Source organism: Hyla sarda, chromosome 5, assembly GCF_029499605.1.
Source record: "Hyla sarda isolate aHylSar1 chromosome 5, aHylSar1.hap1, whole genome shotgun sequence".
In the NCBI taxonomy this organism is placed as follows: Eukaryota; Metazoa; Chordata; class Amphibia; order Anura; family Hylidae; genus Hyla; species Hyla sarda.
The window spans coordinates 357,799,778-357,819,615 of NC_079193.1; the positions used below are offsets into that span (position 1 = coordinate 357,799,778).

Here is a 19,838-nt window from a genome sequence, read left to right on the forward strand (position 1 = left end):
CAGCCCTTGAGTGGAAAATCTTGGATGAGTTCCCTCACTTTTTTTTTTCCAGGACTTGACCCCAGACTATATCACATCTCACTCTGCTGCTAACGCCTTCCTTTTTAGACATCTCTATGGGCAGCATGTTACCTGAATCCTCAAGCATTTATTTATTTCTTTTATTTACCGCTTGTTATACAGCTTGTTGAAACAACAAGGAACAACAACTAACTACAACTCCCAGCATGCCCTGATGCAGCCTGTGGCTCAGCAGCTGCCCCAAACGGAAACTACAACTCCCAGCATGTTTGACCATATAGTAGTATATAGTATAATCAGTGCTTCCCAACCAGGGGTGCCTCCAGCTCTTGCAAAACTACAACAGTTTTGCAACAGCTGGAGGCGCTCTGGTTGGAAAACACTGGTATAGTATAAGGTGCAACATTTTGGTAGTTGAAGGATTGGTTAGATAAATACCAGCCATTGCATTGCAGGTATTTTTAATATAAAATGCTGGGAGTTGTAGTTTTGCAACAGCTGGAGGCACCCTGGTTGGGAAACATTGGTGCACGTAATTGATTTTTAGCAGGGCTCCACACTGTAACCTATAGAGATAATTAGCATTTTTTTTCCTGGGACAGTTGCTTGTAAGACTCCATCCACCAGCCGGATCTACACAGAGAACCAGCCAGGTAGGCTTAGACATAGTAGAAGTAGCATGGTGCATCTGATGAAGGGTCACATGACCTGAAACGCATCGTTGTTTGTCCAGGAGGTTTTATCGTTTGTAATTGAGACGTCCATGTCGAATTTTTTACTTGGATTACAATAAAAGGTGAAGTTTTCATACCGCTGGCTCCTGCATTTTTCGTCCTAATTTACAAATCTGTTTAACTTTCTGGCACCAGTTGATTTAAAAAAAAATTTTTTTTTCCACTGGAGTACCCCTTTAAGGGCAAGAATAGTACTGCATGCAATATTTGACACCAAATGTGACAGATATGCTAAGTTACATACAGTGTTTTGGATAAGAATTTACCCCTTTAGACTTGTGCCTCACTTTCAACAACAAAGTTTTTCTTGCCCCTCTTCCTTAAAGGGGTACTCTGGTGGGAATTTTTTTTTTTTCAAATCAAGTGGTGCCAGAAAGGTATATAGATTTGAAAATTACTTCTATTTAAAAGAGAAGTCTAGTGGAAAAAAAAACAAATCCCCAATTTTTCCCCTAATTTGCTCTTTGCCCGGCTTGTCAGTTTGGGTAGACAGCCTTGTCTTGGTAGGTCTACGGATGTCTTTCCATTTTTTTTAAAATGGATTTTATGGTGCTTTGTGAAATGTTCATAGACTGGACTATTTTTTTTTTTTTAAGCCTAACTTACTTGTCCACAGCTTTATTCCTGACCTCTTTAGTGAGCTCCTCGGTCTTCATGCTGCTGTTGGTTCAGTAATGCTCTGTAACAAACTCTGAAGCCTTCACAAAACATAACATTTGTACAAACAGTTAGCTCCTATTTACTAATGATGTGAAATGCAAATGTAAACTGTGAAGGCAATTGGCTGTATCGGATCATTCTTAGAGGCTTTTACAATATAGGGGACAAATATATATGCGCTAAACACTTCTGATTTTATAATTAATAATTATTTTTATAATTTTGAGATATATTCTCTACATATTACTATGTAGCAAAGTCCAAGATGGATGAATACTTACGCAAGGCACTGTATGGCATACCGTCACATATCATCGAGCTATACCGAATGACAAACTCGGCTCTACTTCATCTAATATTTTGAACCAAAAGCAGAGTTTAGAACATATTCCTTCATTTTAATGATAAAACACATTTGGCTCGTGAAGGACATTGCTTCGGTCATCTCCCAAATTCCCCAGCAGATTAGCATTTATGATGGTGTGGGAAGGTTCTCAGGATCGCAGCTTCATTCCTGCTCGATGATGACCACAAGTCTATGAGGCTGGCCACTCCAAGTTTCTGTCTACACGGCAGGGAGTATGACAACCTGGATAAGAAGGCATTAACGCGTTTGATCGGTGATATATATCTTGGCCTTATTTCATAGTCTCAATATTTCATGAATCTGCTTAGCTACAGGGGTCATCGCTTTTAATGAAATAATATTTCAAGTCGAATCAAGCTTCTCAACAGAACTGGGCAACATGAAGCATGACAGACACTACCCGCCAGAATCAACATCAAGAGGTCGCAAAGCTGCCGAAACGTCCATCAATAGTCATGGCTTGTGAGCAACTGCATGTGCTTCATGCTATTATATCCATTCTATGGTCACTAATTTGTCTGAACTCACTGACCCACTCCACCAATGCCTACACGCCAAGTTCTATATTAGATTGAATGGAGCCAGAGTCTTCACGCCCCACCAATAATCTGAATGAAGGGGTCAGACTAGTCTTAAAGGAGAATGCTGGGATGTAACAACTTATCCCTTATCCTAAGGAAAAGTGTCAGATCGCAAGGGGTCTGACCGCTGGGACCCCCGAGATCTCCTGCACTGAAAACCATCTCACTGCATGAAAGGAGCAGTTTCGACCACAACATGAAGCTGCGGCCACCTCCATGCAGCTCTATGGCAGAGCCGGAGATATCTGAGAGCAACGCTTTGTTCCTCCCATAGAGCTGCATGGAGGGGGCATTGGGCACCGTGTGGGAGAACCCGTGATCTGAGACTTATCCCCAATCCTTAGGATAGGGGATAAGTTGTTATATCCGGTAGTTCTCCTTTAAATGTAGTGTGTCCCCTTCATTTCTTACCAAGATATCTCTGTGTCTGGTATTATTCAAGCTGCAATACCAGGCATCACCACTAGACAATGTATAGAGAAAGAAACGATTACAAAAAAAAAAAAACAGCGCTCATCCACTTAAAGGGGGTTCTCTGGTGGAAAACATTTTTATTTAAATCAACTGGTGCCAGAAAGTGAAACAGATTTGTAAATGACTTCTATTAAAAAATCTTCACCCTTCCAGTACTTTTTAGCAGCTGTGTGCTACAGAGGAATTTCTTTTTTGTCTTGTCCACAGTGCTCTCTGCTGACACCTCTGTCCGTGTCAGGAACTGTCCAGAGCAGCATAGGTTTGCTATGAGGATTTTCTCCTGCTCTGGACAGTTCCTGATACGGGCATCAGGTGTCAGCAGAGAGCACTGTGGACAAGACAAAAAAGAAATTCAAAAAGAAAAGAATTTCATCTGTAGCACACAGCTACTAAAAAGTACTGGAAGGGTAAAGATTTTTTAATAGAAGTAATTTACAAATCTGTTTAACTTTCTGGCACCAGTTGATTAAAAAAAAATAAGTTTTCCACCGGAGTACCCCTTTAAAATAAACCAAAGCATTAATAACCCTGATCAAACAGGTAGACTCACCTGGTGTAATTGGGCACCACCTACTTATGTGTAGTAGCTCCCCACAACACCTTGAACCAGATATATGTTTCAACAGATCCCTTTCCTCTTTTACAAGATCCCTGATGAGAGGGTGGACGCAGCTCCAGATCCCAGATGGTTAGAACCCCATCCAGACTCAATATACAAACAATACAAAAAACAAAGTGCTTGCGCTCAGGTGGAGGGAATTGACAGCAGTGGAAAATGGAAGTTAAAAACCAACAAAGATATATCTCACTCCTCGGTGGGGGAAGCAAAGCATAATATATTGGTACCCCCCTCCACGTCCGCTTGTCTCAGGTTCTTTTTCTCACTGGTGGAACGATCCATTACTGAATTCCACCCAAAGAAGGTACTGGAGGCGTCTGTAGTGGAGGATGTTTTATTACATATCATAAATATCTTACAAAGTGCTATAGCAACGCGTTTCAGGGAGATGAGCACATGGACTCCCCTTCCTCAGGCCATGTTTCACTTACTAAAACTCCTTACTAATATACAGTGGTACTCACATGTTCATCTACCTCCGGTGGGCGCCACTGGCAATACTGACACCGGTAGACTTCCGGTTTGTGACTACATAGAAGTTGGTTATACTACTTTCTCACATATCTATTTCTTCTACCACCCGGCATCTTCATTTCCATGGGCAACTGAACATGTCACCAAGCTGCGCCGCACCGTCATCCATTGCGCCATGACATAACTTGGAACGCAACGTGCGCTTCATTTGGCTGGCCTGTACTTCCCTTTGCTGTGAAACGCACCTTGCGCCTCCCCTAACCGGATATCCGGTATTCGGTTATCTTCATTTTAAATAGTGCAAGTCTCCCATATCTCTACTAAAATGGAGTCTATCCATATGGTGTTGCCAGCGACCTCCAATTTCTGCCAAGAAGGATCCGTCATCATACATATAGCTAAAATAACACAAGTATCGTGATCAATATTCATACTAATATAACATCTAAAATATTTTCAAATAAATCTCTTGTTAAAGGGGTATTCCAGGAATTTTTCTTATTTGACTATGCTATAGAGGCTGTAAAGTTAGTGTGGTTCATAATATAGTGTCTGTACCTTTGTGTGATGATTTTCACCCCAATATTTATTTTTAACAGCATACAAAATTACTGTGGTCTCAGATTTTTCCCTGGTTGCAATGCGGCCGAGACATTACATCACTAGTCAGCTGATGACAGTGAGCCTGTCTGCTTCAATGGGTGGAGCGATTGCTTGGTGAGAGAGAGATCAATCTGCAACTAATGTCATAGCCCCACCCCTCATGATGCCTCACCCCCTCATAGACTTGAATTGAGGGGGCGGGGCATCACGAGGGGCAGGGCTATGACATCACAAGCTCCCGGCGACGGCTACAGCGGCGTTCGGAACAGTTTGTTCCAAACACTCAGCAGCGGAGTACCCCTTTAAGTCAGCTGATCAGAATGGTGCTGAGAATCAGAGGGTAGAGTGTGCGGCAGGGTTCTAATAATTGTTTTCATATAGAGGAACGGAATTGAAAGTTAAGCAGAGAGAAGATTTAGCTGGAACAAGTCCTGACCATATATACCAGCTAAATTAGATAAGGGAAGTCTATTGAGGAGACGTCAACTGATATCACTGTGTATTCTCCTCATTATATCCCATCAGAGCTGTAGTCAGTTGTATGATCTACAGTTATGATGGGTGAAGCTACAACTCCCAGCATAACCTTACACCACTGCTCAGGTCATACTGGGAGCTGTAGTTTTACATGGTATAAACTTCTTTAGCACTGTTCCATTATGTGACTCCTTATTGTACTGGAAATAATTTTCCACAATGCGCTATACCACAGGCTGAAAAATTACTTCAGGGGGGGTACAACATCATTTTCTACCGCATCAGGTGACACCCTCGCATCACCACTGCTCATACTCCGTATCCTCTGGGTTCCACATAAGCAACGTCTTATTTTCTACAAAAATACTCCGATAGTGCCCCTACGGAGACTAGACTCTGGATCCGCCACTGGTGTATTCTCCGATGAGCATATATACAGGGCTACCCAGCTGCAGCCCTGTGTGTTCAGTGAGGTTTGTATGCTCACCAGAAAATACCAACCGATATAAAGGGCTTAAAGGAGTACTCCGGAGCGCTGGTACTTAAATAAAAAGTTTACCTCATCTGATAGCTCTTTCAAAGACCTTTCCAATGATACCTCATTTGTCAAATTTGGCCCAGCCATTCTCTTGTAATTGCCACCTGTAGCAGTAAGCAGCCATGTCATAAAGACTACATTTCCCATGACTCCCTGCGCCAGCTTCCTGTTAGCTGCTGCTCTCTCCCCCTCCTCTCCCCCCCAGGAAATTATAATAAATTATAATAAAGTGACGCCCACAGCTCCTTCCCTTGTGGTTATCTCCTCCCATCCTCCCAGCCCTCTCCATGTGCCCACTAGCCCACTGATCCACCCATCCATGTGCCCACTAATCCACCCATCCATGTGCCCACTAGCCCACTGATCCACCTATCCATGTGCCCACTAGCCCACTGATCCACCCATCCATGTGCCCACTAGCCCACTGATCCACCCATCCATGTGCCCACTAGCCCACTGATCCACCCATCCATGTGCCCACTAGTGCAGTGTTTCCCAACCAGGGTGCCTCCAGCTGTTGCGAAACTACAACTCCCAGCATGCCCGGACAGCCGAAGGCTGTCCGGGGATGCTGGGAGTTGTAGTTTCGCAACAGCTGGAGGCACCCTGGTTGGGAAACACTGCACTAGCGGTGTCACAAGAATGCCGCAGCAATACGCAAATAGCATAGTGCTAACGTAGGCAGCGATAGGAGCCTAGCATTAGCCCTACGCTATTTACGTAGTACTGCGCATGCGCAGAATAAATGAACTTTGGGGGAGTAGCCGACTCCGGGCGGGGAGGCCGGCGCAGCCCGCAGTGACTGATGGGAGCGATGAGTCACCGGGCGAAGATGGCGGCGGATCAAGAAGAAATACAGGTCGAGCGTCATCAAAAGACCCAGCTTCTGGCTGGAGAGAAAAGCGAGGAGAAGACCGGGAAGAAGACCATATGGAAAACGTGAGTATATTAGAATCTTATATAACTTTGCCTCATGCTCCATTTCCCCCATAAAAGGTTAGCTCCGGAGTACTCCTTTAAGAGAAATGCAACACTCATTGGCGAATACGCAGCGTATTTCCCGCTGCACACCGTGAAATATGCTGCACTAGAGCTACATGGAACCGTACCCTTAAAGAAGTTTTCCATGAAAACACTATAGTTAACCCATGCCAAAAAACAACAAACGCCCACATACTTACCTCACCTGTTCTTCTACTCCTGCAGCGATCATATGTTCTGGTCCCTGCTCCTGTGTTGTCGATCCTTGTTTCAGGGGAGCGGGTAAGGTAAGTTATGCGGGTGTTTGTTGTGATAAAGGGGTACTCCAGTGGAAAACAATTTTTTCCATATCAAATGGTTCCAGAAAGTTAAACAGATTTGTAAATAAATTCTATTAAAAAATCTTAATCCTTCCAGTACTTATCAGCTGCTGTATACTCCACAGGAAGTTGTGTAGTACTTTCCAGTCTGACCACAGTGCTCTCTGCCGACACCTCTGTCCGTGTCAGGAACTGTCCAGAGCAGGAGAAAATCTTCCATAGCAAACCTCTCCTGCTCTGGACAGTTCCTGACACAGACAGAGGTGTCAGCAGAGAGCACTGTGGTCAGACTGGAAAAAACTACACAACTTCCTCTGTAGTATACAGCAGCTAATAAGTCCTGGAAGGATTAAGATTTATTTTTTATAGAAGTAATTTACAAATCTGTATAATTTTCTGCCACCAGTTGATTTAAAAAAGAATTGTTTTTCACTGGAGTACCCCTTTAAGGCATGGGGAGGCATAGGGTTAAGTAGTAGGTTGAACCAGACATGACCTGCCACAGTGTCACCTTCAGTGTCAGACGTCTGTCCACGATTCAACTGGAATTTGTACACTCTTGATAACGTGGTTCAGGAACAGCCAGCAAATGCGGCACCACCATACTGAGACAGCACCCCCATGCCCCAACAATCTGCCCGAAATCAAAGACATTCAAGCCACCATCTTTATGCATAACTGAGCCGCAGAAAGGTCAACAAGATTTCTGAGAGTGACTGTGAAGCGTTCATCACATGGTATTGTATTGGTCAAAACATGTCAAGACCCCGTTCAGTACAATATATATATATATATATATATATATATATATATATATATATATATATATATTATATATATATTTGGGATCGACCGATATTGTTTTTTTAGGGCCGATACCGATAATCGGTGGAGGTTAGGGCCGCTAGCCGATAACTTATACCGATATTCCGGTATAAGTTATCGGCTATTTATCCCCCCGTGACACTGCTGCGGTGGGGGCGGTGCGGGGGGCGGGGCATTATCGGCAAGGTAATTGCCGATACCGATAATGCCCAAAATCGTGATTATCGGCCGATAATATCAGCAATACCGATAATCGGTCGATCCCTAATATATTACACACACAAATAAAATAATTGTCAAATTATTTAGTATAGTTTCCACCATCCCTTCCAAAATTTCACTCATTTTTTTAAATTTAGGGTTATGTTCTTTTGAAAATGTTCCAAATTCAAACCCTTTAAGAACTAAAATAAATGTGCCGGTGAGTCCTTGTCTACAGCAGTAATGATTAGTATCAGCAGGCACGCTGGGTTATGTGATGGCCATGTGTATTGTGTGATTGGCAAGTGTTCACACTTTAAGAAAAGCTACAAAAATAGTCTGTTAAGGCCCAGTTTGAAGAACTTGAGCCAGAACCTGGAGCGCTCCTTCAGCATTAGATTGATTGCATCTCGAGAGCTCTCGTGAGTCCTGGCAACAACATGACACCTGGGATTTCTCAGAAATGGTGTACATCATGTTACCGAATGCTAAAAGGCAAACACAACATGATCCCATCAAAGAATACTGAAACAGAGGTCCATTTACTGAGTAATTCCAGGAATTAAGATTTACCTCAATGATAAGGTTAAGTAAAGTTGTAAAGGTAAATTGTTTTTTACGGAGGCTATATGCTTTTATTCTTACTGTTAATTGTCCCTTAGGGCTTCTATTACACTGCCCCCTATGTCCAAGAATACAGCCCATACCTGCAAAAAAAAAAAAAAAATTTCTAATATAATACAAAGATGTGGCCTCAAATGGCAGGAGGTGCTCAACCCCTAATGCAGTTGTGCATATATATTGGGGGAGCAGATCCTACACTTGTGGTCCATTCAATAGATGACAAGTGTAGGATCTGCTTCCTCAATATATATGCACAACTGCATTAGGGGTTGAGCACCTCCTGCCATTTGAGGCCACATCTTTGTTGTTAAAATTTATACTAATGCGCCTGTATCATCACTATAGGTAGCATTAATTTGCCCGTCAGGTCGGCAACATATCAGCCAATGTGGGTGCAGCTTATAGCCTTGCTCCCACCTCCCAATGTATGTGTGCCTAGTCACACTGGAGGTAACCCGGGAGCAGTCTGTGAGCTAGACTTAATGCTGCCGTAATTGCCCACTGGCCCCTGGTTTTGCCCATACGGCACAGGTAGGTTTAGTGTTAGGTCCCGTGCCACTTGAGAAACCTTGGCGTTGGTGTGCGGGTTCTGGTATGTCCTTCATATAAGGATACACTGGCTAATGTCTCAATTTTAACATCAGTTTTGAGGTATGGCCAATGTCATTGTGTACATCTACCACAGTCGTGCACCTAAATTCCTTTTTTGTAACATAATACTGTGCAAGAATATAACTACTATAGCACTGCCTACGACATACAAGTATAAACTACAATACTGTCTCCTAAATACATGAATATAACTACTTTAATACTGCTCCTAAGTATAAGACTATAACTACTATAATACTGCCCCCTATATACAAGAATATAACTACTATAATACTGCTCCTATGTACAAGAATATAACTACTATAATACTGCCTCCTATATACAATATAACTGCTATAATACTGCTCTTATATACAAGACTATAACTACTATAATACTGCTCCTATATCCAAGAATATAACTACTATAATACTGCTCCTATATACAAGAATATAACTACTATAATACTGCTCCTATATACAAGAATATAACTACTATAATACTGCTCCTATATACAAGAATATAACTACTATAATACTGCTCCTATATACAAGAATATATCTACTATAATACTGCTCCTATATACAAGAATATAACTACTATAATACTGCCTCCTATATACAAGAATATAACTACTATAATACTGCTCCTATATACAAGAATATATCTACTATAATACTGCTCCTATATACAAGAATATAACTACTATAATACTGCTCCTATATACAAGAATATAACTACTATAATACTGCCTCCTATATACAAGAATATAACTACTATAATACTGCTCCTATATACAAGAATATAACTACTATAATACTGCTCCTATATACAAGAATATAACTACTATAAACACTGCTCACAGATGAAGCTAAATAGAATTGAATCTTTAATGTTTGGCTGGTGTGTAGTTACAGAACATACAGAAGAAGATCAAACACTAAGTAAATAAAGATGGGAACTTGGATATAAAATCTCCATGAAAATGTGCTTTTTTTTATACCTTTATATATAAAATATCTACTTTCTTTATAGTGTCTCCTGTACAAAACATTTCGCCATCTCCTTCTGCCCCCCCCCCCCCCCCCCTTTAGTGCTGGTGCATATGTAATAGAATATGAAAGGGGGATGGGAGGGCTTAGATTGACACTACAAACTGTGGCCCTCCAGATGTTTCAAAACTACAACTCCCAGCATGCCATTGAATATGAGAGGGGGATGGGGCAGGGGTTAGATTGACAATACTTGGTCTAGGGCAGTGGTCTCCAAACTGTGGCCCTCCAGATGTTGCAAAACTACAACTCCCAGCATGCACGGACAGCCAACGGCTGTCCGTGCATGCTGGGAGTTGTAGTTTTGCAACATCTGGAGGGCCACAGTTTGCAGACCACTGGTCTATGACATGCTAAGCAGCAACACTTTAGTGTCCTCAGCCAAAGAGGGATAAGGACCAGGTGGGTTTGAACCTCACTCTCTTTTCCTCTGTAGGTGTACTGTCCCTTTAAATAAAATCCTGGCAGCTCCAGTGCTGTATAAATAGTCAATGCCTCCTTGTGTGTCCTCCCGTGCACCCCGCCTGTAGGAATTAGCCGAGCGGCGGAACATTTACAATGTCTCGAATGAATTATGCACAGTGGAAACTTGTTGTTCACAATGGCTTGTTTCAATGGATTGTCCTCACGAACCAGAGCGGAGCCGTACGTCACACAGGTGTACCGAAACGTTCCGTGAAAGCTTCCAGTGTGTACACGGTGCCGTGTCCCACCCGCGGGTCCATGCTGATGAAGTCATCCAGGTTCATAAAAGCTTCTGCAGAGAAGGAAAAGGTTGTGCAATTTTAGATCATTCCCAGCATGCCCAGCTTTAAAGCTTAGGTCACTGCCTGTGGCAAATTCAACACACTTATCTCCTGAAAAACTCTGTGGGGGTGCTGTAATTATTCCTCCCATTATGACCTCCCATTTGTCTAAGTTTCTTTCACAGCCCTGTCCTGGAAAAACAGAGTTTCACAACTACACAGGTCACTGCCTCTTACAAGATCAGCACACTCCTCTCCTGCTGCCGCCTTTAGTCCTATGCTGTGATTGGCTACAAGGTTTTCAATCCCCCCCCCCCATCTTTATGGCCCGAAACCTACAGTATAGTCCTCCCCTGCTAGAAGAGCTTTACTATCAAGTCACTGCCTGTCACAAGATCAGCACACTCCTTTCCTGCTGCTGCTGCTGCCTTTAGGCTGGAATTCCACTGAGGTTTTTTTGTTGTTGCAAAAATGCCATAAAAAAACGCCAATTTTCCCGCACAGCGTCCAGATGTTAGCTGCAAGTCAATAGTAAACTGCAAAATGCCAGATCCACCATGTTGGTTTTAACCTTGGCATTTTTGCCGGCGGTTTTTATTCTTTTTTGGACTTTAGGGAACCAAAAAAGTGATGTAAATACCTTTTTTAATAAAATTCCGTAGGGTATCATTAAAATTTATTTTTTTTAAAAAGATACAGTAGTGATGGAAAAATTTTTATTTAACGAAATGTATCTTTTTTAGAATTACATTTTTAAACAGGGATCAATTTATGTGGGCGGCCGGGGACCTATAATAATAAAAATGTAGCCCACAATAATAAAAATGTAGTGTGTGTGTGTGTGTGTGTGTGTGTGTGTGTGTGTTTTTAACTATTTTTTTTTTTTTTTACATTTTTAGGTAGTACTACTACTACCAGCATGGAACACACTATTCCATGATGGGAGTAGTAGTACCTGTATTAATTGACAGATTGCCCCATTGCGATCCTCCTGTATAATGTATAGATGCGGCTGACCGCTCTTCTATGGTCCCCTGCACTGCCGTATATATACACATATTCATATTTCATATTGCGGAGAGCTGTGATTGGCAAGATGGTTCCACTCAGTGGGAAATATGAATATGTGTGTATATTTTATATATATATATATATATATATATATATATATATATATATATATATATATACACACACATACGGCAGTGCAGGGGACCATAGAAGAGCGGCCACATCTATACATGAGGATCACAGCGGGTGTTAGGAGGCACACTCACTGTGATCTGTCTATTAATGCAGGAACTACTGCTCCCAGCATGGAGCAGAATGTGCTCCATGTTGGGAGTAGTAGTACCTGCAGTAAGGTACAGATCACAGTGGATATCACTCCTTCTGACACACGCTGTGATCGTCCTGATGTGAGTGTCAGGATCAGCTGTACAGCTATGCTGAACAGTGTAGGTTAACCCTTTGGGTGCTGTATATAGTGTATACAGAAGATAAAGAAATCCCCTTCCTCCCTCCAGTCCCAGGAGGATCTGTGTAGCTCCGCCCCCTAGTGATAACATCATTATGGGCGGCGCTTCAGATGATTGCCAGGCTGGTTAGTCTAAGGCTCTGTTCACATTGTCTGTTTTGTATAATGTGAACAGATCCTTCTGGCAATGCCTACCCAAACAGGGAGACTCCAGCTGTTGCTAAACTACAACTCCCAGCATGCCCAGACAGCCAAAGGCTGTCTGGGCAAGCTGGGAGTTGTAGTTTTGCACCAACTGCAGGCTCCCTGTTTGGGTAGGCATTGCATTATGGGCGCACTCCCAGCGGACAGCGCCAAAAATGTACTAACCAATTTTTTGTGTTTTTTTTTTTTCTCATTTCAGATCCGTGTATGCAGAGGATTACGGCGGAGTCGATGGATTACGGCGGATGAACAGTTTTTTTTTTCTTAAAAATGGTTAACGAGGGCTGTGGGGGGAGTGTTTTTTAAAATAAAATAATTTTTCCAATGTGTTGTGTTTTTTTTTATTTTTATTGAATTTTCAGGCTTAGTAGTGGAAGCCGTCTTATTGACGGAATCCATTACTAAGCCAGGGCTTAGCGTTAGCCACAAAAACCGCTAGCGCTAACCCCCAATTATTAACCCGTATCCACTGCCACAGGGATGTGGGAAGAGCCGGTACCAACAGGCCCGGAGCGTCAAAAATGGCGCTCCTGGGCCTAGGCGGTAACAGGCTGGAGTCATTTAAGCTGGGGAGGGCCAGTAACAATGGTCCTCTCCCACCCTGGTAACGTCAGGCTGTTGCTGCTAGGTTGGTATTGTGCAGAGAATGAAAATACGGGGAACCATGTGTTTTTAAAAACATTTTTTATAAATAAATAAAACAAACGCATAGGGTTCCCTGTATTTTCATTCTCAGCCAGATACCAAGCAGCAACAGCCTGACATTACCAGTGTGGGCGAGGACCATTTTTATTGGCCCTCCCCAGCCTGTTACCGCCCAGGCGTGCCATTTTTGATGCGCCGGGCCTGTTGGTACCGGCTCTTCCCGGAACCCCTGTGGCGGTGGTTACCGGGGTAATAATTGCGGGTTAGCACTAGCTGTTTTTGGGGCTAACGCTAAGCCCTGGCTTAGTAATGAATTCCATCAATAAGACGACTTCCACTACTAAGCCTGAAAATTCAGTAAAAAAAAAAAACAAAAAAAAAAAACCACAACACATTGGAAAAATTCTTTTATTTAAAAAATAAAAAACCTCCCCACAGCCCTCGTTAACCATTTTATTAAAAGAAAAAAAAAAAAACGGTTCATCTGCCGTAATCCATCGAATTCGCCGTAATCCTCTGCATACACGGATTTGAAATAAGAAAAAAAAAAACACAAAAATATTTGTTAGGACATTTTTGGCGCTGTCCGCTGGGAGAGCGACCATAATGCAATGTCTACCCAAACAGGGAGCCTCCAATTGGTGCAAAACTACAACTCCTAGCATGCCCAGACAGCCTTTGGCTGTTTGGGCATGCTGGGAGTTGTAGTTTATCAACAGCTGGAGTCTCTCTGTCTGGGTAGACACTGCCAGAAGGGTCTGTTCACATTATACCTAACGGACAATGTGAACAGAGCTTCAGACTTACTACTAGCCTGGCTCCCGTCTGTAGCTCCGCCCCTAATGACTTCATCACTGGAGGCGGAGCTACACAGACCTGGCAGGGACAGGGAGCGAGGAAGGTGGACCTAGTGTTCTGTATACACTATATACAGCTATCTATAGCTAGCTGTATATTCAGTCTACCACCCAAAGGGGCTATAGGAGCAGGGAGTCCTGTCAGTCTGGTGACAGAATTCCCGGCTCCTGTATAGTATACACAGGTACACTATGCCCCCCTGTATACTATACGGCCGGGGGAGGCGAGTAGTGATGCTGTACATCACTCCTCATCTCCTTACACTCTATGGACCGGGCGCTCAGCATCCGACCCACAGAGTGGTACCCAGAAGACAGTGAGAAAACTGGCTATTTCCACACACCAGAAAAAACACCAGAAAGACTGCCAAAATGCAAGGAAAATCCGTGTCAGTTTTCCTGGCAGTTTTTGCTGGTGGGAAAAAACCTCAGTGGAATTCTAGCCTTAATTATAGGAGCGTACTTATTTACTTTACACAATCTGTGTGAACACACGGCTATATTTACTGTTACTTAACAGGTTTTTTTCTTTTTCTTTCACCACTTTTGTGCACTATCATCAATTTTAATCAGTAAAAGTTATGTTTTAACAAGGCGCCTCTGTCCGTAAGTGGACATTAGTTTTTTCTACAGTCTATTGCCGAGAGGTTTAGTGTTTATTGGGGGCATATGTATGGCCTGATACTCCTTGTATACATTTAATTTATTCTCTATGCTGTAATTGGCCACAAGGTTGTCACCCTCCCCCGCCCCCCCCCCCCCATCTTTATGGCCCGACACCTACAGTCTAGTCCTCCCCTGCTAGAAGAGCTTTACTATCTAGTCACTGCCTCTTACAAGTTCAACGCACTCCTCTCCTGCTGCCTTCAGTCCTATGCAGGGAGTAGTAACAAGGTTTTCATTTCCTGCCATCCTGATGATCCGGTCCCCAACACCAACAGTAAAGTCCTTCCTTGCTAGAATAGCTTTACTATCAAGTCACTGCTCCTGCACAGAAGAAGCACACTCCCCTCCTGCTGCTATCCTTAGTCCTATGCTGTGATTAGCTACAAGGTTTTCAATCCTTGTCATCTTCCTGACCTGGGCCCCTGATACCTACAGTATAGTTATTGCTTGATAGAACAACTTTACTAACAAGTCACTGCTTCGCCATGGGATACGGGAGCGCATGGATTTCACCCCCCCCCCCCAAGATCCGGTTCCTCTTTGTAGTAAACGTAGTGTGAACCCACCCTTAGACAGGGTCTTTAGATATTGGGGGAGATTTATCACAGCCTGTCCAGAAGAAAAGTTGCTCATAGCAACTAAACGTGATTATTAAATTAGTTTTTCTTGATAAACATATACAATAGATTGTTTCATATATTCACGGTTGCGAATGCTTTTTTTAAATTTATTATTATTTTTTTTTACATTTTGTCTAGAATATTCCTATAATTGTTATCATCTCTATAAAGGCTGAGAGGTTCAGCTAATATAAGTCCCATCAGAATAACATCTGCACACATGTATTGATCACAGCCTGATGTTTGTGCGCCGACCACTGTAAACACTTCTAAGCAGGTTTATATAACCGGAGCAGATCTGTCACATCTCTGTCCAGAGCGGATCGTGACGAGCCAGACAGATTCTGGAACCGCACTCCAGAAACCATAACAGAACCCCCCACCGGTGCCTTCAGGACTGGTGCGGATCCAGCACAAGAGAAGGACCTCAGTAACTGCACCCACTGCTGTTTCCATGGTTTGCAACTCCAAGGTTCAATCCACATGTCTACTCTGGGTGATGTCCACGTGTTTAAGCTAAATGTATCCTCAGACCCCATTACCTGACGGAGGTCGAAAGAAACATTATGGCTTCAGTTTAACCCCTTAAGGACTCAGCCCATTTTGGCCTTAAGGACTCAGACAATTTAATTTTTACGTTTTCATTTTTTCCTCCTCGCCTTCTAAAAATCATAACTCTTTTATATTTTCATCCACAGACTAGTATGAGGGCTTATTTTTTGCGTGACCAGTTGTCCTTTGTAATGACATCACTCATTATATCATAAAATGTATGGCGCAACCAAAAAACACTATTTTTGTGGGGAAATTAAAACGAAAAACGCAATTTTGCTAATTTTGGAAGGTTTTGTTTTCACGCCGTACAATTTCTGGTAAAAATGACGTGTGTTCTTTATTCTGAGGGTCAATACGATTAAAATGATACCCATTATTATATACTTTTATATTATTGTTGCGCTTAAAAAAAATCACAAACTTTTTAACCAAATTAGTACGTTTATAATCCCTTTATTTTGATGACCTATAACTTTTTTATTTTTCCGTATAAGTGGCGGTATGGGGGCTCATTTTTTGCGCCATGATCTGTACTTTTTTTTTATACCACATTTGTATATAAAAAACTTTTAATACATTTTTTATAATTTTTTTTTTAATAAAATGTATTAAAAAAGTAGGAATTTTGGACTTTTTAAAAATTTTTTCGTTCACGCCGTTCACCGTACGGGATCATTAACATTTTATTTTAATAGTTCGGACATTTACGCACGCGGCGATACCAAATATGTCTATAAAAAATGTTTTTTACGCTTTTTGGGGGTAAAATAGGAAAAAACGGACGTTTTACTTTTTTATTGGGGGAGGGGATTTTTCACTTTTTTTTTACTTTTACATTTTTTTACATTTTTTTTTACACTTGAATAGTCCCCATAGGGGACTATTCATAGCAATACCATGATTGCTAATACTGATCTGTTCTATGTATAGGACATAGAACAGATCAGTATTATCGGTCATCTCCTGCTCTGGTCTGCTCGATCACAGACCAGAGCAGGAGACGCCGGGAGCCGCACGGAGGAAGGAGAGGGGACCTCCGTGCGGCGTTATGAATGATCGGATCCCTGCAGCAGCGCTGCGGGCGATCCGATCGTTCATTTTAATCGCGAACTCCCGCAGATGCCGGGATCTGTATTGATCCCGGCACCTGAGGGGTTAATGGCGGACGCCCGCGAGATCGCGGGCGTCGGCCATTGCCGGCGGGTCCCTGGCTGCGATTAGCAGCCGGGATCAGCCGCGCATGACACGGGCGCTTCGCTCCGATGCCCGCGGTTATGCTTAGGACGTAAATGTACGTCCTGGTGCGTTAAGTACCACCTCACCAGGACGTACATTTACGTCCTGCGTCCTTAAGGGGTTAAGATACTATTTTCTATTCTGAGTACAGCTCTGGAGTATAATACAGGATATAACTCAGGATCAGTACAGGATAAGTAATGTAATGTATGTACACAGTGATCTCACCAGCAGAATAGTGAGTACAGCTCTGGAGTATAATACAGGATATAACTCAGGATCAGTACAGGATAAGTAATGTAATGTATGTACACAGTGACCTCACCAGCAGAATAGGGAGTGCAGCTCTGGAGTATAATACAGGATATAACTCTGGATCAGTACAGGATAAGTAATGTAATGTATGTACACAGTGACCTCACCAGCAGAATAGTGAGTGCAGCTCTGGAGTATAATACAGGATAAAACTCAGGATCAGTACAGGCTAAGTAATGTAAAGTATGTACACAGTGACCTCACCAGCAGAATAGTGAGTACAGCTCTGGAGTATAATACAGGATATAACTCAGGATCAGTACAGGATAAGTAATGTAATGTATGTACACAGTGACTCAACCAGCAGAATAGTGAGTACAGCTCTGGAGTATAATACAGGATATAACTCAGGATCAGTACAGGATAAGTAATGTAAATGTATGTACACAGTGGCCTCACCAGCAGAATAATGAGTACAGCTCTGGAATATAATACAGGATATAACTCAGGATCAGTACAGGATAAGTAATGTAATGTATGTACACAGTGACTCAACCAGCAGAATAGTGAGTACAGCTCTGGAGTATAATACAGGATATAACTCAGGATCAGTACAGGATAAGTAATGTAAATGTATGTACACAGTGGCCTCACCAGCAGAATAATGAGTACAGCTCTGGAATATAATACAGGATATAACTCAGGATCAGTACAGGATAAGTAATGTAATGTATGTACACAGTGACCTCACCAGCAGAATAGTGAGTACAGCTCTGGAGTATATCACATGATATAACTCAGGATCAGTACAGGATAAGTAATGTAATATATGTATACATTGACCTCACCAGCAGAATAGTGAGTGCAGCTCTAGAGTATAAAATACAATGTAACTCAGGATAAGTAATGTATAAGCATACTGTTAAAGGTTTCCCTTTCTAAAAAAAAAAAAACTTTTTGACATGGCAAAAGTATTGATCAGTCAGGTCGCAGTGCTGAGAGCCCCTGCGATCAGCAGAATCAGTGAGGAGAAGCAAGCACTTAAAGGGGTACTCTGCCCCTAAACATCTTATCCCCTATGCAAAGCAAAGGCCATAAGGCCGCTGGGGTCCCCCATGATCTCCGGGGCAGCACCCCAGTCATCCGGTGCACCGAACGCAGCTTTGTGCCGTATGACGGGCCACCACAGCTGCCACGCTCCCTCCATTCATGGCTATAGGAGGAGTGATGGCTCTGTATTAGCCGTCATGCCCCCTGCCATAGACACGAAAGGAGGAAACGTAGCGTGACATCACAAACCCAGAAGCCCCGGGCTGCCATGTTCAGAACGCTGATCACGTGAGCGGTGCCCATGAATATTTCTTTTAACTCGCAGCGATCACAGACAGATCACAGTGAGTAAAGAAATTACGTTTTTAAAAGGAGAATTGTCATCAGCGTCATTGCACTAACCTGCTGCTACAGGAAGGTAAACTAGATGACACTAAGGCAAACCATACTTACCTTTCCTGATCTGTGCTCCAGTTCTCCCGGTATCTTCATCTGTTCCTTCTCTGTCCGGCAGCAGGCTTTGTGCACAGGGAGGGACCAGATGAAGATCCCGGGAGAACGGGGCCACAGATCGGGGACAGGTAAGTATGGTTGTCATCAGTGTCCCCTACACTACCTACCTATAGCAGCAGGTTAGTGCAGTGACACTGATGCCAGTTTTCCTTTAACTCGCTTCTCCCCTGTTAATTCTACTGATCTGTGGGGACCTCAGCACTAAGACTGTGACCAAACAAAACTTTTCACATGCCAAAATTCTAATGACAAAGACACTGAAGAGCCACTACTAACCTTAATAGTAATCACTCACCTGGTGTCTTTATACAAGGATAAGGAGGTGGAGGTTTCCTCCATTCGTTGTTGGCATCTTTCATATGGGATCGATCAGAAGCGAATGTCCTGAGATACTCCTCTGCCCGTATTACCCTCAGCTTCCTACAAGAGAACACATATTATCTGTGAAAGGGGTATTCCAGGAAAAAACTTATATCTCATCTGGCTCCAGAAAGTTAAAACATATTTGTAAATTGCTTGTATTAAAAAAAAATGTTAATCCTTCCAGTACGTCTCAGCTGCTGAAGTTGAGTTGTTCTTTTCTGTCTGACAACAGTGCTCTCTGCTGACACCTCTGCTTGTCTCAGGAACTGTCCAGAATAGGAGCAAATCCCCATAGCAAACCTCTAATGCTTTGGACAGTTCCTGAGACAGACAGAGGTGTCAGCAGAGAGTACTGTTGTAAGACAGTAAAGAAAAACTCAACTCCAGCAGCTGATAACTACTGGAAGGATTAAGATTTTTTTTATAGAAATAATTTACAAATCTGGAAATAGAAAAAAAATAGAATACACCTTGGCGCTGTGGATCCCAGGTAGTGCGCCCCACAGCAG

At 42.7% G+C, this 19,838-nt stretch overlaps 1 protein-coding gene across 2 annotated transcripts in view; it reads right to left on the reverse strand.

Annotated features, from left to right (window-relative positions):
- Nucleotides 1–3,776: 3,776 nt before the first annotated feature.
- The window catches only part of NTAQ1 (N-terminal glutamine amidase 1), a 40,697-nt gene continuing 24,635 nt past the window's right edge, over nt 3,777–19,838 (reverse strand). The window contains exons 5-6 of one of the 2 annotated variants that reach the window (XM_056522709.1): nt 19,262–19,386; nt 3,777–4,328 (exon numbers count right to left, since the gene is read on the reverse strand). In XM_056522709.1, the coding sequence (XP_056378684.1) occupies nt 4,222–4,328; nt 19,262–19,386 (232 nt within the window). In that variant the 3' untranslated portion in view covers nt 3,777–4,221. Of the gene's footprint in view, nt 4,329–10,453; nt 10,900–19,261; nt 19,387–19,838 lie in introns of those variants that run through there. The other variant, XM_056522708.1, reaches the window with a different exon arrangement.